The sequence below is a fragment of the Passer montanus genome, unplaced genomic scaffold (assembly GCF_014805655.1).
Source record: "Passer montanus isolate IOZ18808 unplaced genomic scaffold, ASM1480565v1 scaffold19, whole genome shotgun sequence".
NCBI classification, from domain to species: domain Eukaryota; kingdom Metazoa; phylum Chordata; class Aves; order Passeriformes; family Passeridae; genus Passer; species Passer montanus.
In genome coordinates this window covers 11,757,546-11,769,724 of record NW_024366480.1, presented here as the reverse complement: position 1 = coordinate 11,769,724, position 12,179 = coordinate 11,757,546, and the positions used below count along the sequence as shown (strand labels likewise).

Sequence of the window (12,179 nt, the reverse complement as noted above, 5' to 3'; positions counted from 1 at the left end):
CATGTTAATTTTGTTTGAATGTGAGGGTAGCAACTGCTTACAATAATTTTGACAGGCTGCACAAGCCACAGCATGTAAGTAATGTTTGCATAATACATACCTAGAGCTGTTGTTCCTCCCCAAGAGGATTCTAACAAATTAAGATGGAAAAGTTATCTTTCAGGACTGCAGTTTCTTTGAAGACTCAACAACAGTCACAAAATATATCAAAGCAATTAATTTGTTCCTGCTGTACTCAAGTGCCTGCATGTGTCTTAATAGCCTCTTAATGGATGCTTAAGAAATTCTGTGTCCAACAAACAGAGCTCAACACTTTATGGCTGATAATTACCCATGAGTTTACTTAATAGGGTTAATAGGCTGCAGTGAGGTTGGCTTTTTGCTGCCACATTTGGGATCTCATTGGCAAAGACGTGTTATCTGGGACATCCCAATATGGTCCTTCAAAAAAAAAAAAAAATCTTGAGGGATGGAGAGGAGGAAAGCTCTGCATTTACTGACCTTCAGCAGCAGCAGATCACATTAGGTTGGATAATTAAGTACTGACTCAAGCTCTGTCCAAAATAATATTTGATCCTATAACTTGTAAGTCTGGGCAGATTGTGTAGCTTGAAAAACCTTTGTTAGTACCAGATTAAATTTGTGCACCAAACTTTCATTTCCTTGTGGCAGCTTGTTGGGGGGCAGTCAGAGGTAACATTCTGCCCTGATGCAAACTCTCTAACTCATCCCAAAACTACTGGTGCAGCTGCTATGGGTAGTCACTTCCTGGGAGGGATCATTCCAGCCCAATACATTTTTTTTTTTTTTGTAGATTGCCAGTCTCAGTACAGCATTCACAGTGAAAACTGGGAGTATGTTGCTCTCAGCACTTTTGTTGCCATTGAAGGAAGTTACTTTTATTTGTCCTCTGGGCAAAAGGGCATAAGCACCACAAGGAGGGTTTGGTAGGAGCATGTTACAGTATGTGTTTTGTGGCATAGAAGCAGTAGTTCTTGGCTCTCTTCATTGGGCATATTGCAGTAATGCAGGTGAAAAGCTCCTGTTACATGACCCTGCTGACACCTTTCCCATCCCACCAAAAAAAACCCTAAACAAACAAAAAAGAGAATCCTCAATCCCTCTCAAAAAAAACCCCAAAAACCAAACCACAAAAACATCTAAACAAACCCCCAAACAACCAAAAAAAACCCACCCCCGAAACTGCTAAAACAAACCTTAAACCAAGACAGACTGAAAAACAGGAAAAACTTTGAGAACTTTAGTATAACCTGATTAGAGTGAATACAGCAAGATGCTTCAGGGATAAGTTTTCTTCTCAACAATTATTTTTCAATTTGAGAAGAAGGTTTCTTAATGACAGTCAAGTATCACTAAAACTCACTAAAACTTTTTGCTCTGCTCATTTCCCAGGACACAAAGGCAATGTGTAAATAGAAGTTGACAATTCATACTTGCATGATGGTGCAATAGTAATGTGTAGTGTGATTTCACTACAGGCCAGTGTGTTGTCACTGTCTGGCTTAAACACAAAATCCAGATGAGCAATGTAGGATTATTGTGCTGCACAGGGCAATGTCTATAATAGAACATGCTACTTTGGAGAATGCTGGAAACAGCCTCTCTTCTGGTGCTGGAGTATTAGATACTGTCTTTATGTCTAAATGTGGTGAGCATATGAATGTGAAATGTAAGAGGAGATTTGCCAACTGCTGATATCGTTCTGATTTCTCTGCCTCCATATGTCTTTCCACTGGCTGCCTCTTACGTCACAGTTTCCATCCCCCTGCTCAGATGCTTTTATATCATTTTTGGAAGAGGGATCTGTGTTCATCTGACAGAAGGCATGCATAATGTGAGCTACTTATTGAAATAGAAACAGTTTCTTGGACCGTGCATATATTCTGATTTTCTTTGAGGGTACAGGTAAGGAGGCTGGAAAAAGAAAAACCCAAAACACATTACCTTTTCAGGTCTGGCTAGATCTGCAGTCCCTCAGTGCAGGGTGAACTCCAAGAGGAGCATGACTCTGCAGAAATGTGCTTACATGGCAGAAAAAATTATCCCAGTTGTGACTCAATGGTTCATTTTGTTTACATACACCAATAAACAAGATAATTTATATTTAACAGAATTAAAAATTTCCTAGGGAGGGGTGTGTGTAATACAGGATCTTAATGAAAAATATTCAGGTTTGCAGTTAGATACATATTATGTTTCTTGAACAGAAGAGTGGAAAACACAGTTTGAAACACTTCAATAAAGAAGTGATGTTTTTTTACAAATTAACTATGTAAGCTACTAACTTAAAACTCTTGCTTAAATACCAAAAGTGTGATTTTCACAATAATATGTATTCTGCGTAATTTAAAAAAAAAGAAATTTCCAGCTGATATATTTCTGCTTATACAATAGGTACAAACCTATTTATAGTATACATATTGTGTCAAAACCAGTGATTTACAAGTTCCTTTGGGTAGTTTTAGGTTTAGCAACTGAGTTCAAGATTAAAATAATTCCTTATTCTTTATTTAAAGAGCAGACATTTTTAAAAGGATATTTGTAGTTTTGTTGCCATAAAATGACCTCCAGTCTCCAAAGTAAAAGGAAAAAAATTGAGGTTTTGTTTTTTAATGGTCTTGAGAGATGTTTTCTCTGGTCCTTCAGGTATGCTCCTCTGGAGAGGAACATGCTGAACTTTGGCAGCTCTGTGCTTGCCTCTAGCCCTGCTTGCAGCCCAGGCTGCTGTGGGTGAAGGAGGACTGGATGCTCTGTGCTGTGCAGGTGCTCTCCTGCAGCACTTTCTGCACAGCTGACAGGTACCCAAACTGCAGTGTTTTCTGTCCGTGTCCTTTGGTCCTAAAGAATGTCTGTCTTTGAGTTCTTTCACTCTTTTTTCTGAACAGTGTTTTGTAATTGTCTGATTAACAAGGCTTCAGGCAGGTGTGAACCAAGGATCTGACAGTGAGTGGCTTGGATGCTCAGGCAAGGTTTGGAAATATGCCTAGAAGTTAAAAGTTGTGAGGGCTTAGCTCTTCAGATACAGTATTCTCACTCTCCAAGGTTGGATACTCAGTTACTTAAGATGGAGACTTCTTGTGTGCTTTTAGAATAAATTTTTAAAAGGAACAAATAATCCATATTTGCTTTTCTAAGTGGATATGAGATACTTAAGAAGAGCCATTAATTTACTGAGAAAATCCTTCAGACTGCAGACAGTCACTCTGGCTGGATACTGCAGGAGACCATCATAAGCAGAAGCTGAGGTGATGTAATGCACTGTATTTTGGATTAAAGATTATCTTCTGAATTGATAGCTGGAAATGAGACACTTAAACTATTTTGACTTGTATATAGCTGAGGAAATGGAAGCTGTATAAGTGCAATAAGAAATTGTGATAGAGTAGGAGACACTTAAACTATTCTGACTTGTTAAATATAGCTGAGGAAATGGAATCTGTATAAGTGCAATAAGAAATTGTGATAGAGTAAGGAAGGCGGTGATACCTGGACTATGCTGTCACAAAGTCACAGCTATAGGCTTTGTAAATCTGATAGTGTTAAAACCCCCCTTTGCACACAAAAAGTGCTTTCCAATAGAGACAGAAGCACTCGTGCAAGAGATGTCCCCCCTGTGTGGTGTTCACTTGGTCCATGGGTGCCTCAGAAGTGCTGGTGCCAAAGGGTGATGGGAATGCCAGGTTTGGCTGAACTGGTGGCAGCTCAGGATGTCCAGGGGTGGAGGACTTGACCTGAAGAGTCTGCCTGAGAGAGAGGTTACCAGAACAGGTTTTTTTATCAAATCAGTCTTGAGTTTAGCCCTCCCACCTGTCAGTTTAATAGGGGCTCTGGTGCTGCCTTTGTGAAGGAGTAATGAAGTCAAGACACCCCTGCCATGTATGCTAGAGCAGCTAATTGTTTGCAACATCATCCTTTTTAATTATAACTTCAGTCTCAGTATTTTAGTTCCTCATGTATCAGAAGTGATGAATCTCACCTTTTTAAAGAATACTTTCTTGCATAAATGATATGCCTACCAAAAATCAAAGTAATCTCAAGTGTGTGCTGATTATCTTATGCAAATAATTTTAAGTTTATCTTGGGTAACACACTTGTTTCATTTTAGGGAGTATAAAGATACACTTTGAAATGCAGACTAACTTGGCCAGATGAATTATACCTAAACTGAGTTCTGCTTCACTTGGGGCTAAGGGGAAGAGGGGCAGCAGGGATTACAATTGAACCAGCTGACATTGTACAGAATATCTGCCTCTGTTACACCTAAAAGATTAGTACAGCATCCAAGATAATTACTGTTTAATAGCTGCTCAGAGATCCTCATAAAGAAAAGCAATGACTGGGACACATTTTATGGATGTATTGGTTTTTTAGCTGCAATGTGAAAGTAACACAATGATTGTATGGTTCTAGTCAATGTAAAGAAACTTCCACAAAACCTCTTTAACATGATGTGTAATGATTATAACTCACAGGGGAGCATGTAGTATTTGAGGGAGGATGGTTTATCTTGCATATCTAACACTTTTTCTAATTATAGTGCTTTAAACAATGGCTAATAAAGCAAGCTGCACACTTTCATTGGAAAGCTAATAACTGCATTCCTGTTCAGAGGAATGGTGGTGTCAGCTTTCCTTCTCCACCATGTAGTGATGGTCTCTGGGACACCACAGTCACTATTACATGCATACTGCATGCTAAATGCTGAAGCTCCATCCAAATACAGATAATAGTAATAATGGTGGATCAAAGTAGAAGTCAAGCCTTTTTTATCTTTCATCTGTACTCTGGGAGCAACTCATTCAGTGTGATCTGACGAAATGTGGAATCCTAATGAGTTACTAAGGAAAAAGCAGCTTTGTCAAGTGTGTGTTGCCCCTATGCTCCTGTGGTGCTGTTTCTGCCTCTAATGTCTTTCCACCAAACATAAATATTATTCATTTCAGAGCTCCCATTTCACCTATTTTCATCCTTCACACATTTTTGTTGGCTTCCTCTCTGTAGGTGAACAAACCCTTTAAATTTGTCATTGGTCAGGAATTAGTGGCCTACTGCTAAATAGCAGCTTGGAATACTGCCTTTGGAATGCTCATTGATTACTTTGGTGACTAATCAGAGAAAAATAGACAACACCAAATATGGTATCAGTTTTGAGAGATGTGAGTTGCTTGATTTTATCACTTTTATACTGGGAAAATGGAGCTAATAAATGAATATTCAAGAAACTCTGGAACTTCTGTGCCTCTTGATTAACAGTTAATGTTAGACACAAATAAGGCAACTGAAGGGTTTACTTCAGTCTAAAGGGTTTGGTCGAGACTGCAGAAATATGTAGGTACAGACCATGGAACACTGATGGTTTTTGCCACTCACTTGCTATGATGGGTTAATTAACTGTGGCTCTGCATGCCCTCCCACCTTCACCCTTCCTCCTAGCCCTGTATTAAATCTCTAGAAAAGGTACAATGAGACAGGGCCAAATACATCTCAGTAGCTAAGTTCTCTAGCTGTAACCATATTTTACAGATGATATCTAATTGCACTTAAACTTGTTTCCTCTCTTCTTGCTACCATTTCTCATCAACTGCAACAAAATTTCAACTTATGAAGGCGCCATAAACTGGTAAGAGGGAGAAACTTGGGCCCAATAATTTCTATGTCCTTTCTCTTGATCTAACTTAATTTAATTTTGATTGATAGGAAATAAAATAAACAGCGATTGTGGCATATTGTGATGACTTAAAGGCTGCAACTTCATATAGAAATGTTGTTTCTAAGAGTATTTGTGGCAGGTTCTTCTGCCACCTGTTTCTTTCTCTCCTCTAACCATTGTGACAGCTGAATGTTGAAAAGGCATCTTAGCAGGAAAAACAGGTATCTGAGATGTCCAGTCTGCAAAGCATGCAGTTTTGTGGGTTTTTTTTGAGGGGTGGGGGGATGGGAGACAGAGAAATAAGGCCTGGTGACCATATAAATATAAGACTGAGGAAAGGAACTGGTATAATTACAGCCTTCTAGCATGGCAGGAGGAGGTGGATGTTTTAGGCATGGCTTGCCAGAGGGCAGTATTGCTTAGAGAAAATGCCTGGGTGCTGCAGGAAAGGTTGTTAGCTTCAAATGCCTTTTTCTTCGTGTACATCAGATTACTTCAACAAATTGTTAGCTTTATCAGGAAGAGGAGCAGGGGGAGAACAGAAAGCCCAGGGAGCCACTCAGATCTTGGGCAAAACACAAGAAGTGAATTATTAGTACATGTGTGTCTATGTTTGACTGGGACCTGGTAAATCTTCCCTTCATCTCCAGCATTTTAAATATTCTCTCAGGACCTGAGATTCTAGTCTGCTCCTCAGCTACTGAACTGCACCTGCATCCTGCTCCCCTGCAACTGAGTAACAAGGGAGAGACTTTTGCAGAAAGCAAGGCATATAAACAGACTTTTTTTGGCTTCCCAGATCAGTGTCAGCAAACTTGCATGCCACTGTCACAGCTGAGGAGTTTCTGACCAATCTGGTGAAGAACTGTGTAAAAGCTGTTCTCATGGCTTATTTTCTGTGCAGAGAGGTTTTTTTGCATGCATTAGAGTGGCTGTAAGCAGACTTCAACATCATCCCTCAGAGACACTGAGGCAGTGTTAGCCAGTCAGCAGTTTTCCAGCACTTCTATGGAGCACAAAATCTATATCTGTGTAGAAGTGAATATTGCCTGGCTTCCAGAGTGTCTCTATGGTATGGACGCCTAATACTGGCATATTGCTTTGGAAATGAGACATTCCATATCCTTTGCTACAGAACTGCTTTGCACTACAATTAAAATTCAGAGCCGCAGTGATGAATTTTCTATTGTCACCCACACTGGGCATTTGATTGGTCTGAGACTGAGGAGGTGGGAAGTATCAGACTGAGGTCTGAAGCTGCGAAGACAGGTCTTTGGGCAAATGCTGCCTGCAACTTCATGGGACAGGTCAGCTTTCCTTTGGGTATTCCTGGATTCTTTTGACCAAGGGTTAGGCACAGTTATCTGTTCCCAGCCTTTGGCATGGGACTGAGGGTTGGGGGAAGCTTGCCTTTGGAGCTTGTGTGTTTGTTTCAGAGCTGCTGGCTGGGATACAAGGGTCTGCATGACCTCTGCCTGTCAAAAGGCTGAAAATGGAACAAACTATTTATCTGAAGAAAGCACTTTCTTCATGGTTTAAGTGTTTTGGATGGTCTTCCTGCCTTTTTCAAGACCTCCTAAGGGCATATTTCAGTGCTACAGGGGCAGGAACCTTTCCTATTTGTATAGACTGCAGTTTTCAGCTCTTGGCTGCCTAACTTGCACTGGACCTTGCTGAGGGTGGACAAGTATTTGGTGTTGTTACCTGGGCTAAATGGCTTGGCAGGGCTCAGAATAAGAGTTAGAAGGGGGCCTTGGCAGAAGCCTGGGGCTATCTGGGATGCTTTTACCGCTCAGGATCTCCAAAAACTTTATTTTAGACAGGTGTGAAGGTGTTTGGAGGACCAAGATGTTGCCACCTCATTAACCTCTGAGTTTAGATTGTAGTAAGTCAAAGCAAAAAAAAAACCTGAGCCCTTAACTCTCAACTTGCTCACAGCCACAAAAAGGTTGTAAGGACTTGCAAAAGTATAGGGATGGCTGGGTAACAGCTGCATCTCTAGCTCTTTTTAGGTGGTGGCATTATCTAATGAAAGTTTTGCGGGAGACATGCACATATGAAGCAATACAGGCTTAAGAGCAAAATAATAGTGTAGGGAAAGGACTGTATAATATTGGTGAGACTGCCTTGATGCTACATATCGAAAACCATAAAAGTAGTGCATTATCTTGTAAAGAACTCTGATGCTTCTTTCTATGTGATTCTTCTGTATTCAGCCTGGGCTGTTGCATTGTCTTTGCTAGGTTGATGACAGTCTGTGAAATCCCTTCACAGGGAAGGTTGCTGTGCAGGCACAAATGTGAGAGAGACAATATGGTTTTAAATGTTACTGAAGGGGATGAGGCCGAATAAATCCAACAAAAAATGTCCGCCACCAGGGCAGCTTGTTACAAGTTGTTACCTGTTTTGATGTTTTTTTCAGAGAGCAGCTTAGGCTGAGTGCAAGAGAGTTGTTTGTTTGTTTTGGTTTGGTTTTAACTTCTGTTTTTCCTCAGCTGCATACTGCTAGTAGAACAAAGATTTCAGTGGGGTTTATTATGTTTTAGTGGCATGAATCCTGTCACTGTAGGTGCAGTAAACTTTGACTCACCTATATGTATCTAAATACTTGTTTACAGAGAATTTAGATGCTGCATTCTCTGAAGCTGGCTGAACTATTGTTACAGGTACTTACCAAGCTTGCACTGGTTTGAGGCTTAATTTACATGATGGCTTCTAAAAGAGAAAAAAGGCTCACTTTCTCAAGTACCATGACAGTGAGGAAGGCAGAGGAGTGTAATGGTGTCTCAGGAGCTGCTGTGCCATTATAAGTACTTTAAAAATGAACAAGTGTTTTACAGCCGTTACAAGGTTGAAAGGGCTTCTCTGGGAGACTTCAATATTGTTCTTTTCTTCTAGTTTCTCACTTGGACATTGAAGACATGAAAACAAGAGCAGAGTTTGTTTTTGTCAAAACTGATGTCAGTGAGATGTTTGAAAGTAAGTTTTGTGCTGTTTCAGGATGAAGTACTGTGTTAGATTCTTAGGTTGTGTTTTTATTAAGGATCATTGAGCTGATCAGGGATTCTTCATATCCATGATTAAACATTTTTCCAGAGGGCAAAATCTTTTAGAGTCCAGCCCCAAATATCATGGGTAGTAGCTGATTTTATAGCTAGTTTATGTCCACAGTTCTTTGCCTCCAGAGAGATAAGATTGGTTGACTTCCATAAGCACTTGGCCTCTCACAGCTTAAAAACCTTGAGTAGTTTCTTTAAGTCTTTAGATTTGGCATACAATCAAAAAAATTCTTAAAACATAATAGAATATAAGTAATGTAGGTATCTGATGAGTGAAATTACATGTGAAATATATGTAAGCATTCAAATATCCTTTTAAAAACTAGTCCATTCTATGAAATGAAGTGCCAACATCTGAATTCTGGAAAGAACATATAATAGCCTTCATATAGAATACAATATGAGTTTCCTAAGCTTTTCTTCTTTAGCCCACTACAAAAATAAGGGTTTGTTTTTTTTTTTTTTTTGGGCTGGGGAGGTGCAAGGTTGTTGGTTTTTTTTGGGTTTTTTTTTTTTTTTTGGGCTGGGGAGGTGGGGGTGTTAACTGTATTACCTTGGTCTTGTATTGCGCAACTTTAAAGCATGTAGGTTGTGTGTCAATTTTTTTTACAGTTTTTCTATTTAGTTTTGACTTTTTTAATGGTTGTGGGTTTTGTGGGGGTGGGAAGGGATCTAGTTTTCCTGCAAAATTTGAACAAACATTTTGGTTGTCTTGGAGAGCAAATTTATAAAAAATATCTGCCTACCTCTTGTAGCTTCAGGGGGGGAAAACCCTCAGTGTTGCCATGACTTGGAAGGACTTTGTCAAGGCCAGTCATAACCTGGGGTGTGAAATATTTTTCTCATGCACGTAAATCTTGTTTGGTCTGTAGCATTTATTTGCTTAGACACCTTCTTTAAAAAGTGCTGTTTCTGTTGAGTGCAATTGAGCTGCATTGACCAATTAAGAAATATTCTTGGTTTTTGGGTTTCTGTGGAATTAATCTCCGAGTTGAGGAGAAAAAAATCACGTATTTACTCCTTTAGTGCCTTCACTACTTGTATCTAAACAGTATGGGTGAGAAAAGCATCTCCCTCTGCAACCTCACAGAAGATGAAAAGGGAATGAGACAGGGTGGATGGGAGGCATTAAGACAAATGAGGATGTGGCAGCAGTTTGCTGTAGAAAAAACTGTAATGTATCCACAGGAAAGAAAAAAGTCGTGTGTGCAGGTTTGATTAGATGGCAACATGCTGCAGTTAGAGACCAAATCTTCACAGGCAATCTTGTTTCTGTATGAATTCAGCTTTTGAGTTGGGCTTAGGCTATTCTCAGTCTCTCTGAGTAACCACCTCTGGGCAACACACCTGCAGTCCTTTGATAAGGCCTCTGTCTCTGCGGTGCTCCGTGCTGTGAAATGGTGTACTCATGCTTTAAAGCATGGGAAACCTAATCAGGGCAAGTGCAGAAGTCAAGACCACAGAACAGTGACTAGAAGCAGTAGTTCAATCTTCAGTCAGGCTCTCCAGAGGTTTTTAGACTGGGCTGTTTGACTGGGTTGAAGCTCCCCCATAGCGAGTCCAATTGCAGAACTGAACCCAGATTGAACTATTGCAAGAAATACTTTTTTAAAAATAACTGTTAGGCTTTTTTCTTTTCTTTTCCCTCAGTTCCTTTAAAAAAGTACTTCAAGTCCCACAGAAAGAGGAGGAGGATCTTGGAAAACCCCCAGCCTAGAAGAAGAAAGCTTTGGTGTTATAGGATGAAGGTGATAAAACGGGAGCTGTGCAGGAGTTGGCATCAAGAGGTGGTTCAGGTAGACGGAAGTCCAGAGGGAGCTCAGCCTCAAGAGGTGGTCCAGGAACACATTCAGGAAGATGAAAGCCCAGAAGAAGCTCAGCAAATCTGCTCACCAGTACAGCTGGAGCAAGGAGATCATCCCTCAGCAGCACAGCTACTGCCCTCTGCCCAAGAGCCACAGGGAGGTAATGATATCCATGTGCACCCACAGAGTCAGCCAGTGCAAGAAGACACAGCCCCAAACATGGGACCACAACCAGAGTCAAGGTGGGAGTTCCCAAAAGTGACTGTCAAGGTGCAGCCCCAGAACATGAGCCAGGGGTGGGACTCCCCGGAGGTGACAGTGCAGGTGCAGCCTCAGAGGCCAAGCCCAAGATGGGAAGCCCCATCAGTGACTGTGCAGGTGCAGTTACAGCAGCAGGGCTCAGGGCCGTCTCTCCCACAAGTAACTGTACAGCTACAGCCCCAGGAGGGGGGACAAGGCACTGCTGGCATCAAGGTCACTGTGCAGCTGCAGCTGGGCTGTGACCCAGAAGAGGTAACCTGCCTCCAGAACCAAGGTGAGGAAGTGTTAGATAATGGAGAAGAGTGGACCCCCCAAAAAAATCAGAGAGAGATGATGACAACATCTGAAGGTGAGAGAAAACTTGCTGTGGTGGAGCTGGTGCCACAGGGGTTTCTGAGCCAAAAACAAGATCAAGGAGGAGAAGTGGAAAAAGCCCAGCAAGATGAGACCCAAGAGGGAAGAGCAGAAGTGGTGGAGCTGCATGACATGCAGGCTGGAGACAAAGCAGACTTGAATGGGATGGTGACAGAGGAACAGCTGCAGGGCCAGAGCCAAGAACAGGAACAGCTAAAAGCAGACCTGCTTCTGCAAAAGGAAGACCAAAGAAGTACAGCGATGAGACAGAAGCATAGTAATATCCAAGAAGGGCCCAGGGAGATTGTAGAAGACCACAAGGAAGACCTAGCACAAAAACAGTCTAAGAAGCGTCCAAGAAAATCTCCAAATTATTTTGTTGCTATTCCAATAACAGATGATCAGGTACTTTGAAGTAGCTGTTTTATTTAAAAGCTTTAAACTTAGGCTTAATTTCCTGTCTTAATTACAAGGGTGCTTAACAAGCCAGGAGTGACCAAATTCTACCTGCTTACCCCAAGTGGTTTGTTAGGTCTGGGATGAAGTGAACTTCCTCATAGCAACCCTTAGGTAGAGCTGTGTTTATACACGTCCATGTTTCAGCTACTGCTAGGAAAGAAAAAAAAAATCACTTCCATGATTGCCACTGTCCTTTCTATAGGGTCTGAGGTGGTGTCTCTCATCACTAGTGTTTTCTATTCTGTAATCTTTTTTCAAATAAAAGACCTGGCTTTCTTCATCTTATGTTGTCCCATCCTAAATTTTCTTAAGGCTGTATTTAGTGCAAGGGTATTGATTTGTTTGTTCATCTCCTTTTCCACTGAAGTTCACAATGGAGAATGAGCATTTCCTTCTCTTCTGCAGAAGACTATAGAGAATTGATCTGTTTTTTCTTCTCCATCTTTTAGCCAATAAACTTGCCCTGAGGTCCTAGATAGATGGTTAATTTCAACAATCTGTGTGCAGTCTCTATGCTCGTACTTCAAGGTGTGCTGTATTCTGTGACTCCCATGTTTAAGCACTGTTGGA

At 41.0% G+C, this 12,179-nt stretch overlaps 1 protein-coding gene across 3 annotated transcripts in view; it reads left to right on the top strand.

Annotated features, from left to right (window-relative positions):
- LOC120500710 (glutenin, high molecular weight subunit PW212-like) overlaps positions 1–12,179 on the top strand; it is a 39,089-nt gene that overhangs the window by 2,975 nt on the left and 23,935 nt on the right. For 2 of the 3 annotated variants that reach the window (XM_039705941.1, XM_039705938.1), the window contains exon 2: positions 10,381–11,555. In XM_039705941.1, coding sequence (XP_039561875.1) covers positions 10,473–11,555 — 1,083 coding nt within the window. In that variant the 5' untranslated portion in view covers positions 10,381–10,472. Of the gene's footprint in view, positions 1–5,580; positions 5,642–10,380; positions 11,556–12,179 lie in introns of those variants that run through there. The other variant, XM_039705939.1, reaches the window with a different exon arrangement.